Genomic DNA, 22,521 nt, shown 5'->3' with positions numbered 1-22,521 from the left:
ATGTGTGAAATGCAAAACTCCTCTACAGGGAACCATCTCCTGGTCACCACTTCTAATGGGATCCAGAGAGGAAGCCGTATCATTCCAGTAGTGGCCGCACTCCAATAAATCCCAAACCCCAGAGAGAGGTCACAAACGCAATGGAGACCCCATCACACAATGAAAGCATTAGGCTGATAACAGGAAGTTGTCTAAACTCAGCTGGGGAGAACAGGGGCCCATAAGTTGTATATCTAACTCTTTATAAGCACCTCGAGGAGGCCAAGACTTTGCTTTCTGCTACATCGATAAATCATACGGAGTAACACAATACCACTAGAAAAGATATTACTTTGATGGGAATATTCAAATTATAAAAACCTGTATCCATTGAGTTTTACAGTTGTAGCAGAGCTAAAGTTGTTAAATGAAGCCTGTTAGTTCTAACTGTGGTTCTTGCCAATTCGGAAGGGTTGTCTGTGTACAAACAATGCAGCTGTTGGCAGTTACTTAACAGGTAAAATTCTTGATTTCAGCACATAGCATTTCTGTACAGGTATAGCAGAGCTGAGTGTACAGGTTGTCAGAACTCATTCTAACATTTTAATTTACTACATGGGTTGTCCTTCTGGAAACATCTGCCCAAGGGCTCAGTTAGGTGCAAAAAAACAAACAGTGATGGGTCTCTGCTGCTGCCCCAGTGTTTGGCTGCAGCAGTGACATCACTTTGAGAATGCTGCAGCCAATAGCTTAGTTTAGTGGCTGTGCTGGTGTAGACCGCATGAGTCGCTGAGCTCAGTGATTTGCTGCAGCCAAACAGACCATGGCAGCGCTGCAGACTGCATTACATCGCGCACAAATTATGTAGGCTTGGATTGCTTAATGCAACTGAGGTTCTCTTAATAATTTTTAACAGAATCAAACAGTTAATACGTGCTGCCCAATAAATGTTTGATTTTCTCAGACCCAGACATACTTCTTCCTAAGTTAATCTAGTTATTTCAGTTGGTGAACTTTGTTGAATGATCCCTGGAACAGTCAGTTAATTGTTGAATACGGATGATAAGTGCTTGTTTAATATCTCAGCCTTTTCTTTGTCCTATAATTATCTTATCTTTTATGGAGCTGATACCATCTGTTTTTTGTTTTTTTTTACTTTTTGGCATTTATAAAATTTTGGGGGATTTATTTTAATGTCGCTGGTGATTTGTTTCTCTGTAGATAACTTAGCTTGATTCCTATTTTTACATTTCTTATTGAGATCTTAAGAGCTTTATACTCTTGAAATGCTACGTCTGTATTCTCGGCCTGCAAGACTTTGAATACCCTTTGTTTTTATCTTATTAAACTTTGTACTGTCTTATTTATCCATAATGGTTTCTTTTCATACTGGGACATTTTATTACTAGAGGGTATAAGTATGTCCTTAAACATGCCCCATTTATGTTCGGTATCTCCAGTTACCATAACATAATCCCAGGCTACACATTTAAGCTCTCCTCTTAATTTGTTGAAATCAGCTTTCCAAAAGTTCCAGTTTTGCATTTCCCCTTTTTGGAATATTTTATTGATTATCACATTGAAACTTGCCATATTATGGTCGCTGCTTCCCAAATGGTCCTGGACCTGTAAATCTGAAATTGTATCTGGTCTATTTGACAGGACCAGATCCAGCAGATTACCTCTCCTGGTTGGTTCATCTACCAGCTGAGAGAGGTAATTGTCCTGATCTGCAGATAAGAACTTGCAGCTTTTAGCACAACCAGAAGATCATATGTCCCATTGAATGTTTGGATAGTTAAAATCCCCCCTAATAAAGACCCTATTATTATTTGCTTCCATTTTAATTTGTTGCAACATTTCTTCCTCTTCCTGTTCAGGTATATTAGAAGACTTAAGGTACCGTCACACTAAGCGACTTTGCAGCGAGAACGACGACGATCCGTGACGTTGCAGCGTCCTGGATAGCGATCTCGTTGTGTTTGACACGCAGCAGCGGTCTGGATCCCGCTGTGATATCGCTGGTCGGAGCTAGAAGTCCAGAACTTTATTTAGTCGTTGATCACCCGCTGTCATCGCTGGATCGGTGTGTGTGACACCGATCCAGCGATGTGTTCACTTGTAACCAGGGTAAATATCGGGTTACTAAGCGCAGGGCCGCACTTAGTAACCCAATATTTACCCTGGTTACCATTGTAAAAGTAAAAAAAAACCACTACATACTCACCTTCTGATGTCTGTCACGTCCCCCGCCGGCGGCTTCCCTGCACTGAATATGTCAGCGCCGGCCGGCCGTAAAGCAGAGCACAGCGGTGACGTCACCGCTGCTGCCGGCGCTGACACATTCAGTCAGTGCAGGAAGCTCTCGGCAGCAGCGCGTAACCCTGTGGACGCTGGGGGACGTGACAGACATCAGAAGGTGAGTATGTAGTGTTTTTTTTTTTTTTACTTGTACAATGGTAACCAGGGTAAATATCGGGTTACTAAGTGCGGCTCTGCACTTAGTAACCCGATGTTTACCCTGGTTACCCGGGTGCTGCAGGGGGACTTCGGCATCGTTGAAGACAGTTTCAACGATGCCGAAGTCGTTCCCCCTGATTGTTGGTCGCTGGAGAGAGCTGTCTGTGTGACAGCTCCCCAGCGACCACACAACGACTTACCAACGATCGCATCGCTGGTCGTGATCGTTGGTAAGTCGTTTAGTGTAACGGTACCCTTATAGAAAACTCAAATTAGCCGCTTTCCATTATTGTCATCCTCATGTATATTTACCCGTACTGACTCTACATTTTTGCAGCTCCCTCCAATGTCGTCATTAAGCACAAGTCTTAACATGGATTTAACCAAAATACACACCCCTCCACCTTTTTGTCTTTCCTGTTCTTTCTTAATGTTGTTGCCCTCTACTTTTGTCACCCAGTCATTGCTTTCGTCCAGCCAGATTTCCATATTGCCCCACCACATCGTATTCTGTGGCTGACAGAAGAGTCTCAAGGTTCATTCATTTTGTTTGCAAGACTTCATGCATAAACCAGCAGACATTTAATACTATTAGCACATTTATTATTCCTACTTTCCTTGCATATCTCAGCCTCCTAAATCCTCATTGACCCCTACTGTCTCGCTCTGTCTACTCTAACCCCTTATTTGCACAACTACCCTCTCTCCCCCCAAATCCTAGTTTACAAGCGCCTCCAATCATCTCACTATTTTTCCCCAGCACAGCTGCACCCTCCCCATTGAGGTGCAGCCTGTCCCTACCATACAGCCTGTAGCTGACAGAGAGGTTAGCCCAGTTCTCCATGAACCCAAACCCTTCCTTCCTGCACCAGTTTGTAACCTCTTATTTATGTCCCTAAGCTTCTGCTGTCTTTCTAGTGATACTTGTGGCACTGGTAGTATTTCTGAAAACACCACCTTGGAGGTCCTGGCCTTCAGATACACTCCTACTTCCCTGTAATAATTTTTAAAGGCCTTTTACTTACCTATAACTTTGGCATTGGTACTGATGTGTACCATAACCGCTGGGTTTTTCCACAGTCCCATCCAGCAGTCTGTCTATCCGATCCACAATATGCCGAGCCAGAGCACCCAACAGACTACACACTGTTCGGCATTCATGGTCTCTGCGGTAAATGCACCTGTCTGCCTAATTATAGAGTCCCCTACCACCAACATCTGTCTGGCCTTTGCTGCACTCCTATTTTCCTCCTTCCAACAGCAGTCGTTTTTCTGTTTGCTAGGAGCAACGCCCTGCTGTAGTGATCCCAGTCTTGGGCCAGCATGCCTAATATCAGCCAAACAGACATATTTTCTAGGTTGTGATGACCGATTAGGACTGGGCCCCCTGGCACTTTTCTCTCTCCCCCTTCTGTCACCCAGCTACCTACTCTTGTGTCCTGATCGTCCCCACCTCCACCCTCCTCCATATCACTGGCCCCAACCAGCGTTGCTCAGTGAGCTCTAAACTCCTCACCACTTTTGCAATGCTCCCGAGTGTTGCAAGCTGCACATTTAGATCCATTACCTGGGCTTCCAATCATATAACATGCTGATATATTAACTGTTAAATGGCTGTTCAAGGTACATTCACACGTTTAGTATTTGCTCAGTATTTTATATCCGTATATGTAAGCCAAAACCACGAGTGGGACAAGCAGAGGAAAAGTATAATAGATTCACGTCACCATATATACACATATTGTTCATTGAGGTGTGACGATTCACTTACAGCTCCTCAGTCTCACACTTTATTCCCTGCTGTCAGACAACCTATCAACCAGAAAAGTCAGGCCAGGATACAGTGGAAGCAGAGAGGCTGTAAGTGCATCGTCACATATGTACAGAACTTCACAGTTACTTGCTGTTGGAGCATCACGTTGGGTTCCTAAAGGGATCAACTTGCTTATTTTTGTGGTTTTGGGGTGTAGAAAATTCTGACAGGTTCCCTTTAATTAAACAATCCAGACAAAACTGAGTCCTCCCTAGTGCAGAGCTGAGGGGTCTGGGCACGGAACAGTGATATGAAGTACATCATCAGAGGATTCATGCTTCAGTGCTTCACCCCCTTTAGGCAATGAATTATCAGTTCTGCCTAAAATGATTGGTTCTAACATTTGAGATTTTTTGTTATCAGATTTTTTGAAGATCTGGAAAAACGGCACAAGGATAATCCCTTCATCCACGACATCAGTGACATTGTGGAGAACCACGCCTCAAACCACTTCCAGCCATATGTCATCTATTGCTCCAATGAAATGTACCAGCAGCGGACTCTGCAGAGACTCATGTAAGTTCAGGAAAACTTTAGGCTTTGGGAAACGGTAGCCAATCAGAAACTAGCTCAGTTGGAGAAGTAATATGATTGGTTGAGCTATTTCCGCTATTAGGAGTGTTGGTTAGTGTCTTGTCCCATTGACATTTCTGCCGTGAGACTGGCGTGTGGATCACATCAGCGTATAAAAAAATCGATCAAACTTTCATCCAGAAAAGTGGGACAATTGGTTTTTTCCCCGCTTGTCATCCAAATTCAAATTTATTTTTTTTACAGCATCATTTATAGTTTTCTATGTTACAGAATTGCAATGTATCCGTAAAAATCGGAAACTGTAGTGTCTCTGAATGGCATCCATTTTTGTTTTGTTTGGGTGAGTCTCATCTGATTTACGGAAGAAACTAGTGCATGCTGAGATTTTTAGATTTTTCCCCACATACAGATTCGGTCAGTGAAAAAAATTAATTTGCATCGCCTCATTGAATAATATTGGTCTGAATGCGATCCTTTTTTTTTGTTTTCATGGATAGCACTGGGACCGGATATACGAGGGGGGCTGGGGTAAGACTGATCTTGAAGTATAACAGAAATAGAATACTAAGAAGGAGAACATTTAGTGAAAAAGCATTGTCCAGCTCTAGCTACGTAGTTACAGTCTGCATATGATTATATTAAAGGGGGTATCTGGGTTTAAAAAACATATGAATGACTCTTACTGAAACAGCAATTATTTGTACATAGATTGTCTGATATTGTATACACTGTCTGCAATGATAAAAACATGACAATAAGCTACAATACCACACACATCAGGCTGCTTTCACACTAGCGTCGGTACGGGCCCGTCGCAGTGTGTCGGCCCGACGTACCGACGCATGCTGTGAAAGAAAAGCACAACGGGGGCAGCGGATGCAGTCTTACGACGCTTCCGCTGCCCCATTGCAAGGTCCGGAGAGGAGGGGGCGGAGTTTCGGCCACGCATGCGCGGTCGAAAATGGCGGACTAGACGCACAAAAAATGTTACATGTAACACTGTTGCGACGTGTGGCAATACGTCGCAATGCGTCGGTAATGTAAGTCTATGGGGAAAAAAACGCATCCTGCAGACAACTTTGCAGGATGCGTTTTTTCTCCTAAACGACGCATTGCGACGTCCGCCGAAAAACGCTAGTGTGAAAGTAGCCTCATATTGACAGCTGCAGCACTTTTTTTTTTATTTTTTTGGAGGGGGATGTGGTAGTGAATGAGGGAGTAGGGGGGTAAAGGCTATGTTTTTTCTGAGTGTGAACAACAGCTTTTATTGCCTAGCAGTAGAGTAGTAGTCTAGGGCTGGAACGCGAGACAATTTGCATATTTCATTTTGTAGTGGAGCATGCATGGCTTATAAGTCTCCTCCCTCTGACATGCCAGACTTGGCTTGTCACTCTCCACAAGGTGAAACGTTACCTCTTAGACTCTAGCCTAGGGCTCAGAACTGTCGAGGCACCAACCCACACTATTAAGTCTCCGTGCAATAATTATGACCCTAAAAAATTCTTTAAAAGAGATTTATCAGCTGGAAAAGAACTCCATAGAACAATCACTATAGATATACCGCCCTGGCACCAGGCATAATACAGTGTCCGTTTTCCCAGCTTGTCTTGTGTTCTCACCCAACGCTCCAAGTTTAACTAAAAAACAAATTGGTCTTCTGTGCAGCCGACCCCCGGTGTGGGTGTGGATGTATCATTGGGTCTCTAATGTGGGGTCTGCTGGCGAATATCTTGTATTCTGCTTTATTATTAGTCTGGCAGATAACTTCCCTCCCAAGTAATGGCTCCCTGCCATCCTATGCCACACCTTGTTTTCATCATTTGAGTAGTAGAATTCTTGGCAAAAGGAAAACTGCACGCCAACATGAAGGCCTCACTTAGATCCGTTCCTCCCGTCCGTGTTCTCTCTGGGTTTTCCATGAATAGAGCACACACCCATGATAGTCTATGATGCTGTTGACATGTGTTTAGTTTTTTTTTTTGTTTTTTTTTATTTGCAAAACAAGCAAAACAAAAAATAAAGAAAATGTACATATTTGATTCTGGTCAGAGATCAAAGTTGCCCATTCATTTCAATGATTCCATTAAAAAAAACACATGGGTGCCATCTTAGGTGTGTATTGCCCAAGTGTCCATGAGCTAATGTATGACATGGCCCCTCTGCTATATAAGACTACGTATTTTAGGTTGCGTTCCTGCTACAGATTTTGCATTGGATTTGGACAGATCTTTTCAGAGAACCTGCTTGGGAACTTTCAGAGCAGGAGCCTTTTAACTTTTCAATATCCAATTTAGAACCTCAAATGTGACCTTCAAGGAAACGCTGAAGCAGATTGAGATGAAGCCGGAGTGCGGAGGTCTCCCCATGTTCTCCTTCCTGATCCTTCCCATGCAGAGAGTTACTCGGCTCCCCCTACTGATGGATGTGAGTACTGTACCTTTCGTGGATAAGTGTATGGTGTTGAGTCTGAATTTTAAAAGCAAATTTAAAAAAATCAAAATCCCAAATATTCTGCTTTATGTACATTGTGTATTATGATCTTTTCTACTTACGGGAACATATTTTTCAATAATAATTTTCCGTTTTATTTTTTTAATTTTCTAGACTATTTGTCAAAAAACAGATTCTGAAACTCCTGAGTATGAAGCATGTACCAGAGCTTTGAAGGCCATTAGCAAGGTGAGAAATTCTACATTTATTTTAGCAGACACAACACACAAATAGTTTTGCTGTTTCCAGCTGTAAATAAAAAATAGAAATATTTTAGGCTATGTGCGCACGTTGAGTATTTGTTTGCAGAAATTTCTGCAAGGTGTCTGCATCTCTTGGCAGCAAAAATGTGCGTTTTGCCATGATTTTTGGTGTGTTTTTTGCCACGTTTTGTATTTATATTTTGCATGCCTTTTTGTACAGCGATGAAGGCTTTTTTGAGCTAATTGAAGATATTTAAAAAAACAAAACAAAAGTTTTGTGATGTGATTTCTTGGTTCAACAACACCTTTTTCATGCTGATGCTGTAGCCTCAGGGTAATGGGATAAGGGCTTGGTGTCAGCAGCTGTCATTGACACCAAGCCCTAGGCCAGACACTCTAATTACTAAGGCGGTAAGTAAACACAAACACACATAAACACACACTGTCACCAGCCTTTGTAGGAGCGTTAACAACCTACATAGGCAATGACCAAACAGCAACTCTTGATTTATTAAAAAAAAATTTAAAAAAATTGCGTGGGCTTCCGCATAATTTTCATAACCAGCGGAGGGAAAGCTGAGGGCTGATGTCAATATTATGGGAAGGAGCCAATAGCCATAAAGGTTCCCAGACTATTAATATCCGCTCACAGCTGTTTGCTTAGCCTTTACTGGAAAGTTCACAGGGGGACCCCAGAAAAAGATTGACATGGGGTCCCCCTATAAAATCTAACCAACAAAGGCTAGTCAGACAGCTGCGGGCTAATATTAATAGCCTAGGAAGGGTCCATGGATATTGGCCCCCTCCCAGACTAAAAACATTAGCTCTCAGCTGCCCAAGAAAAAGCACATCTATAAAATGTGCCAAATCTGGTACTTAGCCTCACTCTTTCCACTTGCCCTGTAGCGATGGCAAGTGGGGTAATGGTTGGGGGGTTGATATCGCCTTTGTATTGTCAGGTGACATCAAGCCCATGGGTTAGTAACGCATCTGTAAGACGCTCCCATAACTAACCACATAGTGATATTATAAAAACACATCCAGAATAAAGTCCTTTATTTGAAATAATGACACAGACTCCTTTACTGAATCTAAATTAAACCATACTCACCGAGCGCCTAATCCATTCATGCCAACGTCTCCTGCAACAAAAATAAAATAATAAACCACAATATTCCTCACCTGTTCGAGAAGGTAATCCATAATTTCCCATGACGATCCTGATGACTTTGAGAGCAGTCACTGATGTGACTGCTCTCAAAGACCACCGGTGATACACTGCGGGAGCAGTTATCTGCTGTCAGTATATCACTGAGCTGCTGTGAGGGAGTTTACCAGAGTTCATCAGCTGATCAGCTCCAGTGATCTCCCTTACGGCACCACTGTGTGAGGAAGTTTTCACGCAGCAGTGGTGCCGTAAGTGAGAGCTCCGGAGCTGATGAGCTGATGAACTCCGGTGATCTCCCTCACAGCAGCTCAGTGATACGCTGCGTGAGTGATTTACCTCCTGTCAGTGTATTGCCGGCGGCCAGCTAGAGTGGTCTCATCTCCCGATGTGACTGTTCTACATGTGAGATCGCTGTTGGACACTCGGGATTACGTGGACTACGGCGGACAGGTGAGTATATGGTGGTTTATTATTTTTGATTTTTTTTTTTCTAGTAGATTGGGCGTTAAGGTGAGTTTAATCAGCGGCTCCTGCTATCACTGTTATCATTGACAGCAGACATAGCCTGATGGGAGGAGTAGTCTCATCAGCCCATGCCTGCTGATCTGCGGAAAGCGCTTTACTGCAGGGCACAGCTGCGGTGTCACGCTGACAGCATGACCTCACAGCGCTCTGACCGACTGTCTTACCGGCCGTAGCATTACCGCCGATAAGAACCACTGCGCCGGTGTTTCCCACGCTGTCACACAGATGACAGCGTGGAAAGCGCCATAGGAAGGTAAAAACGCAAACAAAAACTCAGCAAATCTGCAGACCTTTTTATACCTGCGTTTTTGCTGCGGATTTGACTAACTCAGTTGGAGTCAATGTGTGGAAAACGCTAAAAATCTGCACAAAGAATTGACATGCTGAAGAAAAAACGCACTGCAAATACTCATAGGAAATTTACTGATCATGTGCACAGCACTTCAGGATTGTCATTGAATTAGCTGGCATAAGGATTTTATAGCCGTTTTGGCCCATTTCCGAGCAGGAAAAAGCCTTAGTATCCTGTTACCTCCTTTCACATATCGGTGACCCTCTGGATTCATCTGGCTTTTTGTTGAGATGCTTCAGAAGGTAGAATAGGAAAGATCCTTTAGCGAGAATCCCCCTTGTTCACTACCACGAAGGGGTCCCTACTGAAGTGCTGCACCCCATGCAGACTATAACTCAGAGATCTTTATCGATCCCTTTGTTCTCTTAATCAGTTGGGGTCCTATGTAAAAGACTCCTTTTAAATAATGACAAGAGGATCTCCTCTAGATAATGGGGTCCACCTTTAAAAAGGGGACAGATGGTCTAGTGCATTGTATATATTTTTTATAGTTGGGAATCCAGCTGCTGAGAACCCCATCGAATGCGGAAACAAAGGTCAGCTGTTCTCCAACAAGCGCTATGTTCAATCTGTCCTTATGGAAGAGTCAGGCCTGACTGTGAATAGATCTGTAGACTTCTATGAGCACCACTAACCCCATCTACCCTAGGAGAACTATACCTGTCTACAAGTTGTGTACAGTATTACAGCTCTGACCTATTCACTTCATAAGCAGAGCGGCAATACTAGACACAACCTATGGACCAGCATAGCGCTATTTCTAACTGTAGAAACTCCCTTTAATCCCAGTATGAGGCCGATTTGGCTCCAACCTCCCATGTTATGGGTTGTACTGGGGAATAGAATCTGCACCTTTCTTGTGATATTATTCGGAATTGTCTTGTAGTTGGTCAAAATGTGCAATGAAGGGGCCCGGAAGATGGAGCGGACGGAGCAGATGTACACCTTACAAACACAACTAGAATTTGGAAAAATCAAGGTAAAAGAAATGTCCGAAAATGTCCAAAGTAATAATATAGCATGGGAAGGGAATACTGGTTTCCAGTGTTTGGGGGAATGTGATCTCTTATTGCTAGTTTTGGTACTAGATTTATTTCTACAGTAAATTAACTATTCTAGAAGATACAACTGCAGTGAGCCATGGTGGAGGCGCAAGGAGTCACAGAGGGGCCAGCTGGGAGATGTAGTTCCTCCACTGGTAGTGGATTTTAGTGTTACGGTAGCTGAAGTGGGTGCTGGACCCCTAAACACTTCCTTGGTGTCCACAATTGTCAATAGTGGGAGGCGGCGCTAATGGAGACAGTATAAGACCTCCTGTAGAGGCGGTGTCTGAGCGCAGGTGATGGTGCGCTCGATGCTTGTGCGATTTCACCGAGCCGGACAGGCGGGTAAACTTGTAAATGTAACACTTTACTGAAGGAGAACACAGGGTAGTGTCTCTCTCACAAGAAAAAGTGGAGGACAATGATGAAGTTTGTTTCCTATTCAGCAATTTCTTTTTTTTTCTGTTTTCTACAGGATTAATGACAAAAATCACAATGATAAAATTCAATGCAGCGAGATGCCCTGATGTGAATACACTGACAGCAGCTACAAAAATTATACACCTGGGACAAAAATGGGCATCAAAGTGGGCACCGAAGGGCTTTATTGAAAGGGTTAAATGACTTTGGGCCACTGATTCCACAATGGAGACACAGAGATGATGATGGCTCCGATCTAAATCATGTCACTCCAGCCTGGCCCAAACAGGTTCTGGGCATTAGAGCTGGCATCAAAGTGGCCAGACAGTCGATTGTAACAATTTTTGAATAGGTAATTGGTGTTTTTAAAGGGTTAAATTACTTTGGACCACTGACCTTACACCATGATTACATATGTAGTGATGCCCCGCATCCAATTCAGGTCACTCCAGCCTGGCCCAAATGGGTTCTGGGCATTAGAAGTGGCATCACACTGGGAAAATAGCCAATTTTCCCAGATTTGAAGATTTGCCCACTTTGATGCCGGATCTGATGCCCAGAACTCGTTTGGGCTACGCTTGAGTGACCTGAAATTGATGCGGGGCATCACTATCTGTGTATTGGTGGTGTGAGCTCAGTGGCCCAAAGTCAATTAACCCTTTAAAAACAATTACTTACTCAAATCATTAAAAATCGACTGCCAACTTTGATGCCAGTTTGGATACCCTGAACCCATTTAGGCCAGGCTGCAGTGACCTTACTTTGATGCGGGGCATCACTATCTGTGTAATGGCCATGTGAGTTCAGTGGCCCAAAGTCATTTGACCCTTTGAAAACCCCAGATACTAATTTAAATTGTTAAAATCGACTGTCTGCCCAGTTTGACGCCCAGAACCCATTTGGGTCACGCTGGAGGCATCACTATCTGTGTCTGCATTGTGACATCAGTGGCCCATAGTAATTTAACCCTTTCAATAACGCCCTTCTCTGCCCACTTTGATGCCCATTTTTTTGCTAGTTTTATAATTTTTGTAGCTGCTTTTAAGCGTCTACACATCATGGCTCCTTTCTGCATTGTATTTTATCATTGCGTCTTTTGATTTTTTTTTCATTACACCTGTAAAAAACAGAAAAAGAAATTGCCAAATAAGAAACCAACTTCAGCATCGTAAGTGGCAGTAATTCACAGTATAAGTTACTGTGCATATGGTGTGTAAGTAGGCGTCTTCTCCTTATGAAACAAGCTAGTGTAGGCCTCTCAGGGCGGCCGGAGCTCAGCTCTTCTCACTTACTCTTATGCACAGTCCGGGTAATACTGCACTGATGGCCGGACCTTCACGGGTTGGCTCCCTGTGGCGACACACTAGTGGTGTGGAAGTTCTCACGGTTTAGGCCCTACAGTTCCCTATTGCAGGGGAAGGTGAGACCAAGTTTGTGGCGTGGCAGACACGTGGATCTGGTTTCTGGCTATGAAAACCAATATGCTGAAAAGCACTAGTGCAGTCTTATCTTTCGAGACTTCGTTTGTGGAGTTGACTGTGTGGAAAATGATGTCCCCTCAGCGTGGACTGGGATTGATTCATGGAGCAGAGAAGCTTCCTTCCTTTCCCCTGACTAGAAAGGACTAGACTAAACTACTTTCTACCAGCTCACAGTGTGTGCTCCTCCCAGTCATTTCTATGGCAGCTTTTTTTGAAGAAATGAATCCCCTTACGTTCATACAGTACAGACCAAAAGTTTGGACACACCTTCTCATATAAAGATTTTTCTGTATTTTCATGACTATGAAAATTGTAAATTCACACTGAAGCCATCAAAACTATGAATTAACACGTGGAATTATATACTTAATTTTCAGTTGTTTCACACTTTTTTGTTATGTCTTATATTCTAGGTTCTTCAAAGTAGCCACCTTTTGCATTGACCAGTAGATGGCAGCAAAATACAAATTCCAGTGCACAATCTGAATGCTCAGTGTACGCACACACAATGTATTACATCTCCTAACTCACAGGGCCCCAAGTAGTACTGGCACACTGGAACAAATCCACTGCCACACAACAACTGTTCCACTCAGCAGCAGTAGACCGGGTACTGGGATATCACACAACCTCCTGTCACCTCTGTAGGAATAGATTGCTGGTCACTGACAGGAAGATGGAAGCGGGGGATAAACTTTTGCAGACTCTAATTGTTAATCAGAGTGCAGTAATGACCTAGGTATCAGGGTCTGGAGAGACCACCCTTGGGCAGCTATGCTCCATTGTAAAGAATGGGTCTGACATGCAGTACCGCACATCTATAGACAGGTGTGACTGTGTTTGGCAGGAAGCAGCCATGATTTCTCTACATTCCCTTTTAAGTAAGGACTCTGTATAGTTAATCACTCCTTTACTTTCCTCAGCCCTTCCCTTTGATATCTGCGTCCCGTTGGCTCCTAAAGAGAGGAGAGCTCGGACTCGTGGAAGAGGGCGGAATATTCCGGAAAGGCTTTGGGAGAACCTTCTGCTATCTTTTCCTGTTTAATGATGTTCTCATAATGACGAAAAAGAAAAGGTGCGTGAAAGACGGAGGAAACTGCTGCAATTCCCAGTGGATCCTTTGGTTTATTTCACCAATTTTGGGAACTAAGCAAACAACCAAAACCATTGACGCATAGAAACGGCCGGATCCTGGTGAATATCAGCCCTTGATTGTCACATTGGTCTCCTCGTCTATCTTATATTGGCCTTAAGAAGGATATATATGTAGAATTATGTACACCTGGGTCACCATGGTCCATATCCCAGTGGGATGTTGGGCTGGTCCAGCTCTGCTCGGATATCCGTACAAAACTCTGTTAATGTCTTAAAGTGGTTGTCTAGCCAAATATAAGCTTGTATAAATGGAGCGTCGCAGCTTCACCACCGGACCCGCTGCTCTCCCGGGTTTATTCCAACACAAAATTAATCCTCCATGTTGGTGTAAGGGGGTGGACAGGCCGTTATGTCCCTCCCAAGAAGAAGTCATTTATGTGAATGTTAAAAATATGTTTTATTCTCTTAATTGTTATAAAACCTATGTATCCCTGTAGCTGTAGTCTGTCAGGTTCCTGCAGGGTTAACTGCAAGGCTGGCCCCTGGAGGGAGCCAGCTGGGAATAGTGGGTTTTTTTTAGGGATATAGGAAGTAAGTGAGTTGCTGTTGGAGAGGAGGTGAAAAGGGAAAGCACAGGTGGACCAGTGGTGGAATATACAAGGCTCAGCATGAAGAAGGACTAGTTACAGAGGTGGTAGGACATCACAGGCAAGTGGGGACCTCTGCAAGAAAAAGGCTTACATGTCCAAAAATCATACTGTCCAGTGGAAAAGGGGGCCTTTAAGGGAAAAAGGTAGCTCCCTACTGTGGGTTCATCACGGGGAGCAATGACTCTACGAGCAGCTCCTGGGACTAATCTAAGCAAGGGCACAGGGTATCTGGGCCATAGTGACACACCTGGACCCATATGACCCTAGATCTAGGAAATTGCAGGCATTTCAAACTTCTCCCCATTCCTTTGCTGTATCTGTTGCCAGGAATAAAATGCGAACTGTAACTCTGGGGAAGGATCCGGTGTATTGCATAGAAGGCGATGGAGAATGCATAACCTGCTATCCCCTGATCACCAGTTTGGCCGTGCATAAAATGGACCTTCTACGAACTGGTCTGGCTTCCTGACTGAAAGGGTTAAAGAGAGCGGTTACTGCACCATGTGTGTCAGAATGGACGGGGGGGAAGTATCCGATTCAGGAATAATGTCACACATGCACATCACAACACTAATTTTTCTGTAATTGGTCCTGGCGTGGAAGAGGCGGCCCACTTACACGACTACTGTCTAGTGCCAGCTTACATTGGCACTTGACTAGTGAAGTGCTCTAAAGGGGGCTGGCTGTCAGGCTTTGGGCAGTAGGTAAGACCGCTCCCTTCAACCTCAAATAAGGAGTCTGGCTTAGCTAGTACATTGCACTGGGTCAAACATCCAGCCCCCTTCAAGTAGATCGGACTCATAGAGGCTTGTTCTGAGCAGTGATAGCCCCTTTTTCCCTGCAATAACCTTCAAGCACAACTCTTGTTCCTGCACTTTAAAGGGAGTCTGTCAGCACAGAATGACTGTTCAAACCAAGTACAGACGCTCTGTGCACCATGGTGGGGCCAATCGGTTATATACACCTTCCCACCAGCATGTTTACCCTCTATCTCAACCCCACCCTAGTCTTTGAGTGACAGCTGTGGCTTTATGGGGCCAGAGAAGGGATGAGATAGATGGAAAACAAGAACTTGGGAAGGTGCTATTAGTTGGGAAGGTGCTATTATTAATTGGTTGGCCCAGGCATGATACGTGCTTGGTTTGAACAGTCATTCTGTGCTACAGTTCTTATAACGTTTTTTTTTTTTTTTAACCTGATCTAGATTATTCTTTGGTTCTAATAAATGATTATATATTCTATACAGTGAGGAGAGTTACATGGTGACGGACTATGTGAAGACTGAGCAGTATGAAGTTGATGTGTTTGACAATGGAGACAACCAGATGTCTGGGCCCTTGAAAGCTGGTAACCGAAGTCCAACGGGGCCATTTATATTTCAAGTCATAATGAGAAAATCCATCAACGCTGAAGTGCGACAGGAGCAAATTGTGCTGGCAGCCGACACCCTGTAAGTGGTTCTTAGTGGGTGACATCCTGTAAGTGGTTCTTAGTGGGTGACACCCTGTAAGTGGTTCTCAGTGGGTGACGCCCTGTAAGTGGTTCTTAGTGGGTGACGCCCTGTAAGTGGTTCTTAGTGGGTGACGCCCTGTAAGTGGTTCTTAGTGAGTGAAGCCCTGTAAGTGGTTCTTAGTGGGTGACGCCCTGTAAGTGGTTCTTAGTGGGTGACGCCCTGTAAGTGGTTCTTAGTGGGTGACGCCCTGTAAGTGGTTCTTAATGGGTGATGCCCTGTAAGTGGTTCTCAGTGGGTGACGCCCTGTAAGTGGTTCTTAGTGGGTGATGCCCTGTAAGTGGTTCTTAGTGGGTGACGCCCTGTAAGTGGTTCTCAGTGGGTGACGCCCTGTAAGTGGTTCTTAGTGGGTGATGCCCTGTAAGTGGTTCTCAGTGGGTGACATCCTGTAAGTGGTTCTTAGTGGGTGACGCCCTGTAAGTGGTTCTTAGTGGGTGACGCCCTGTAAGTGGTTCTTAGTGGGTGACATCCTGTAAGTGGTTCTTAGTGGGTGACGCCCTGTAAGTGGTTCTCAGTGGGTGATGCCCTGTAAGTGGTTCTTAGTGGGTGACGCCCTGTAAGTGGTTCTTAGTGGGTGTGGGAGCAGCGATGCTTTGAATTGGCCAATTCTGCAGATGAGTGGCCATGGTCTTGCTCTTACTTTACCTAAAAAAGATGTGACGTAAAGCTTTAATTTAATAATTTTAATTCCTAATGGTGCTGACGACGGTAGTGGTGTTGGTTCTTGGAATGTGTGGTTGATTTTAGTGGTTTTTTATGTTGGTAGTTAGTCGTGGTGGTTCTTGGTTGTTTTAGATGTGGTGGTTTGTGGTTATTTTTTGGTGGATGTTTTTATCACCAAATATGTTCTCTCATTCCACCAGTAAGTGTCAGGACCTGCTCACATTGGCAAGTAGCATCCAATAATTGTCTCATGGGAGAGAACCGGATGCTAAAATGCAAATGACCCTCAGCTCAAACTCTGCTGCCAGCGTGATCCAAGTGTCATTTTACTTTGATCCAATTTTCTTGCATGCGAGAATTGTATCTTATGTGCTTAGAAGATGACAAACTTAATTTCTCCATCTACTGCATTCTGTGAGTCAGCTTATATCAGACTGCACTTGGATGACATCCGAGTGCAGTCCGATGTTTTTCACGCACCCATAAACTTGTATGAGTGTGCACCGTTTTTACGTCTGGCATTATATGTATCCATGGCTATTGCAAAACTACAACTCTTGACACTTTCAGAGCATGCGGGGAGTTGTAGTTTTGCAACACTTGGAGATCTACAATTTAAAGGGCACATGCAATTTAAAGGTGCATCATGGTGGGGCCAATCATTTATATACGCCTTCCCACCTGCTAGCTTCCCATCAGTCTCTGCTCTCCTCTTCCGCAGGTGGGAAGGTGTATATAAAGGATTGGTCCCACCGTGACGCACAGAGCACCTGTATTTGGTGTGAACAGTCGTTCTGTGCTGACCGCCCCTTTAAAAACAACCTTTGTCGAGGATTTAGCTCATACTAGTACAAGAGTCATGTAAACCCCCAATCTCCACGCTTTGGATATACCCTGATATACAGTCCAGTTGTCCTCCAGGTTCTCTCCCCGCCATGTTAATGATCTAGGATTGTTAGTTTTTCTGATAACCTTATATGTATTCGCTTTTGCAGAAGTGACCGAGCGAGATGGATCACAGCCCTCCAGGTACAGGAAGAAAGTAAGCGATACAGCAGATCCAAGACGGCAGGTAAGGATGCCACACCTTAGCAACAAAAGCTTCTTTTTTTCCCAATACAGAGCTACAAACCCCTTCCGCAGTAAAGTAGAAGATTCTACCTACCAGCAGGCACCACTAGGGGGCGCTCATTGATGACTTATAATAGTGCTCATTGAGAGCTGTATGAATCCATCGGCTCCCCCTAGTGGCATCTATAGGTATCCAGAGTGGTATCATTACCTCTGGCTGTGAGGAAGGACCTGGGGATGTGGAGCTCTAGCAGTTGGGGTTTAACCTCTCGGACCAATAATCTTCTTGATACTTAAAGCTCTGCTGCAGTTTGCTCCTTTACTTTCTCTCTTCCCACAATTGCTTGGTTTAATAAGTAACCATCCGCCATTAAGTAATTCAATCCTTGCTGCCTTCTTGGTTTTCCTGAATTACCTTTAAAAAGAGGTTTATTTTACCAATGTGTTCACATTTAAGTATTAACCTTATTTTTTTAACTCTGTTATTTGGCACCTAATGACCTGGAAATCCCATTCATCTTAAAGCAAAAACCATCATAAATCAGGGAGATTGCTGCGCAGTGAATTCTATGGCTTAATAACACGGTAACAACAAAACAAAAAATGGGTTATATCTGAACCAGGGCTCATTCAGACGTCCGTTTTTCTCACATGAGATCAGACTTTGCTCCAAATGTCGTCAGTTTTTCTGGTACGTGGAGAGGAAGAAGAAAGCTTTCTCCACCTTCTCCTATGTGCCCGTCTCCATAGACTTCCATGGCCAATCTATATTGGACACTGATCAAAATTGGACATTTTTCTGTCGATTTTCTGCAGACAATTCTGTCCGTGAAAACTCATGGACATGTGAATGGCTCTTTAGACTATCCCAGGTACAAGTGCGGTCCGTGAAAACCACGGATGGCTCGCGTATGAGAAAATCGGATGTGTGAATGAGGTCTTGGGCTGAACCATCTTCCCCTGACAGTCTAGAAGGCCATCCTTCAATAGAAAGATTCTTCTCCAAAGAGCCCAAATTTTCAGGTTTTTTTCCTTACCTTTAAATTGGTCTTGTCACAGAGTCTTTTCTTCTGTTTTTAGGGTTGCGTCAAGTTGAAATCACAAAGGCGTATATGGCTAAACAGGCCGATGAAGTCTCGCTCCAGCAAGCTGATGTGGTTCTGGTCCTTCAGGAGGCAGATGGTAATATATTTCATATGGCCAGTGGGGGGACTCGCTGATCTGACCAGGAGCCGCTGGTTCCAGCACTATGGGTCGGGATGGGGTGAAGAAAAGTGTTCTTGGAGTTTCTAGACTAATAACTAGGCCTTCATTCACGTCACAAAGCTTCCATTTTCTGCATAGATTTCTGGGATCCCTCGCTTATTTTCACATTGAATATGGGGTATGTGCTCCGCCCGCTCCCTCTTGGAAACTCCTGGTGAACCATTAAGGTACCTTCACACGAAGCGACGCTGCAGCGATAGCGACAACGATGCCGATCGCTGCAGCGTCGCTGTTTGATCGCTGGAGAGCTGTCACACAGACCGCTCTCCAGCGACCAACGATGCCGAGGTCCCCGGGTAACCAGGGTAAACATCGGGTTGCTAAGCGCAGGGCCGTGCTTAGTAACCCGATGTTTACCCTGGTTACCAGCGTAAAATGTAAAAAAAACAAACAGCACATACTTACATGCGTCCCCCAGCGTCTGCTTCCTGACACTGACTGAGCTCCGGCCCTAACAGCAGAGCGGTGACGTCACCGCTGTGCTTTCACTTTCACTTTAGGTGCCGGCGCTCAGTAAGTGTCAGGAAGCGGACGCTGGGGGACGCATGTAAGTATGTGCTGTTTGTTTTTTTTACTTTTACGCTGGTAACCAGGGTAAACATCGGGTTACTAAGCGCGGCCCTGCGCTTAGTAACCCGATGTTTACCCTGGTTACCAGTGTAAAACATCGCTGGTATCGTTGCTTTTGCTTTCAAACACAACGATACACAGCGATCGGACGACCAAATAAAGTTCTGGACTTTATTCAGCGACCAGCGACATCACAGCAGGATCCTGATCGCTGCTGCGTGTCAAACGAAACGATATCGCTAGCCAGGACGCTGCAACGTCACGGATCGCTAGCGATGTCGTTTCGTGTGAAGGTACCTTTAGGCCATGGCAGAAATCTGCCAATCAGTGGTGAGCTCATGAATATGGAGGACTACCTGGCAGGAGTTTACTAGTCCTCCAGTGATAATCTCCTGCTGATTAAAACTGTGATTTTTATCAAAACTACAGCAAGCAGCCCAGTAAGTGACACATCACTAGAATCAGGGTCTGTCTCTATTTTATGCTGCTTTGTAAGTGGAACAAACCTATTGACTGCTTCCCTTCCTTTTTAGAACACACTGTGCAGTATACATTCTGGATTCTCCCGATTTGGCACACAAGTGCTGATCCACTTTGAAGATGGAGATCTGACAATTAATTGATTTAAATCTTTTTTTTTTTTTTTCAGGTTGGTATCAGGGGGAGAGATTACGAGATGGGGAGAGGGGCTGGTTTCCTCAAGGTTGTGCCAAGGAAATCACTAGCCAGGTGGCAGTCGAACGTAATGTGAAACGGATGGAGAGACTGAGGATTGAGACAGACGTGTAGACGAAGCGCGAGGAGACCAGACGGTAACACGACCATCACCATCGATGCTCTGCAGGACGAGGGCTCCTCCGCGAGGCATTGTGCTCACAATCTCTGGAGGAACGTCATTCCTGTTCACGGAACTCTGCCAAACGTTTTCACATTTTAATTTATACGTGAAGAATTCTGCAAATGTACTCTCCCAGGACTGGACTCGGTGCTGCCCCCTCCACTCACCCTCTGGCGGAGACCTCTGGTGTATACAGTCCTTCTGGGATCCTCTTTATCTGATATCCACATTCTTAAAAGTATTTTGTTTTCAAATTATATTTTTGCATTTTCCAAGTTTTTTATTTTGTACTTTTTAATGTGTTTTTTTTTTTTTACCTAAAAATGTAAATGTATTTTGTCATGTTGCCAAAATCTGTGCACCTTGTACGGATCCATATTGAATGGCCCATTGCCAGTTATGGACGCCTATTCTCCGATAGGAATCTTCTGTGGATCTTCTCATTTATTTGTAAATATTTACACGTTTGATAGAATCAATGTGTCCGTGTTATTACACAGCAATTGTCAGCTCCATCTCCCATCACTTCCTATAGTCCATGAGCAATGGTGATGATTCTAGCCCCCCACCCATGATAGTGGCATATTTCAGGGGTGTGAGGCTCGTTATCTCCCACCTTACATGGCATCAAACGCTAATAGTCTCTGGGTATGACTTGGTCTGTGGTTAATATTCCTTCCTCCCCCTCTTCTCTCATTCCTGTAAATTTAGAAAGCATCCAACCCCATATTATCTGTATGGCGGCAGCTCCTCGGTGAGGGTCTCCCAGGCCCTATAGACACATAGGACTTTAATATCTAAAGACGGGGGGTGTTTTTGTTTTGTTCATTAGTAATGAATTAATGTCCACTTTTGTATGTTAGATTTAGTTATTCTAACATTTACTCTCTGCAGAAGAAATACAACTTTCTAATACTCTTTATCAGATTTTATTTCCTTTATAATTCCAAGCAGATCAGAATAGTCGGTGTACTGAAAACCCCACCAATTGCTTATATCCTAGCCCCCCACCCCATTCATAAAGTGCACAGCTCAGGGGACCAGAGGGCACATGGAATTCAATAAAAGTCATAGGCTTTGTAACCAATATCATCCATTGAATCTGTACTCCAGGCACACTGATCAGGGGTCTATTGAGTGATTGATGGGGGTCTCAGGATTTTGCTCTGCTTGTGATTATACGGGCGATGAAATATGAAAACAAAACATTAAAAAGGTTGTTTTTAAATTTTTATGCCCACAGCCACCACTAGAGGGGGCTATAGAGCTTACTGAATACTGTTGTATTATGGCGCCGAATGTACGCAGAGAGCTCCCTCTAGTGGTGGCTCGTGACACTGCTGCATTATTAAACTGGTTTGCTTTCAGCCGGTGATAGCTTGTCTACGGTCCCCGATTTCATGAATTGAAATTCCTCCTGGTCGCCCTATTTTAGTTTATGTTGTTTATGTAGAATTTGAATTCAACCCATGTATGTAAAATCCTTTAAATAAAAACAGATGTATCAAAAACGATAAATGAAGCTTCCATTAATATGGCGTTATTAACCGTTATAGCGTTGGCGCTCCATGTAGGTTTGTGGGTATGTGGTATCCATTGCTGTCACTGCTTGTATACACATATTCACGTGTCTGTGTTAATATGTATATCATTGATGGAGATTTGGACAGAGGTGTCACGATATGGTATGAAATATCATATAAGTTTAGTTTCTCTTGTCAGCCCAGGATGTGGGCTAAGAAACCCCCCTTCTCTTTTTCTTCAGAGTTGAGCTGCCTTTCCACTGTGCATGGGGGAAGAGAGTTTTATTGACGAAAGGCATTTACGACCGGTATTTCCTGTAGTAGACAGTGCTCAGCTTTAACTGTTAGAGAAACTTCTAGAACCATGCGGTCCTTTGTTCTGTTATTGTGAGATATTAGACAAACTATTTAGGATAGTAGAATGATAAATACATATTCTTGATCTCCATCGAAGCATCTACCCATCACTCTAAACACAGTCGTCTAACTCCATCGGGGGAAGAAGTAGGGATTGCTCTGTAAATAATAGGACATATTTGATCTCATAAGAAAGCTCATGTTAATACAAGCTGAATGCTGGGTGTGATATGATTCTGATATGTACTGGAACGGAGTTATAAGCATTAGACCAATTTGTATTCAAAGTACTCAGACTGAAAGGTAGGAGGATCTGGAAAAGCCAGCCCTTTCTGTGAGGTCACAGGCTGTAGATTATAAAGTTGCTGGCAGGCTTCCAGGGGGGGGTTGTGAGTTTTTACCTGAAGCGACCAGACTGCGAGTGCCAATGCACTGGGATAGATGGAAAGCTCTCCTAGCCTAGCCTGCAATGCAATGATCTGAGAATATGTGAGTGTTACCTTTTCTTCC

At 44.0% G+C, this 22,521-nt stretch overlaps 1 protein-coding gene across 2 annotated transcripts in view; it reads left to right on the top strand.

The window, feature by feature from the left end:
• The window catches only part of ARHGEF16 (Rho guanine nucleotide exchange factor 16), an 88,762-nt gene extending 67,113 nt beyond the window's left edge, over positions 1-21,649 (top strand). For both annotated transcript variants that reach the window (XM_077250418.1, XM_077250419.1), the window contains exons 7-15: positions 4,616-4,768; positions 7,081-7,210; positions 7,391-7,465; positions 10,411-10,503; positions 13,392-13,543; positions 15,460-15,663; positions 17,382-17,458; positions 18,538-18,639; positions 19,943-21,649. In XM_077250418.1, coding sequence (XP_077106533.1) covers positions 4,616-4,768; positions 7,081-7,210; positions 7,391-7,465; positions 10,411-10,503; positions 13,392-13,543; positions 15,460-15,663; positions 17,382-17,458; positions 18,538-18,639; positions 19,943-20,082 — 1,126 coding nt within the window. In that variant the 3' untranslated portion in view covers positions 20,083-21,649. The remainder of the gene's footprint in view (positions 1-4,615; positions 4,769-7,080; positions 7,211-7,390; positions 7,466-10,410; positions 10,504-13,391; positions 13,544-15,459; positions 15,664-17,381; positions 17,459-18,537; positions 18,640-19,942) is intronic.
• Positions 21,650-22,521: the final 872 nt, after the last annotated feature.

The sequence above is a fragment of the Ranitomeya variabilis genome, chromosome 4, assembly GCF_051348905.1.
Source record: "Ranitomeya variabilis isolate aRanVar5 chromosome 4, aRanVar5.hap1, whole genome shotgun sequence".
Classification (NCBI taxonomy): domain Eukaryota; kingdom Metazoa; phylum Chordata; class Amphibia; order Anura; family Dendrobatidae; genus Ranitomeya; species Ranitomeya variabilis.
Note: the sequence above shows the minus strand (reverse complement) of the source record. Positions and strands in the feature narration are given on the sequence as shown.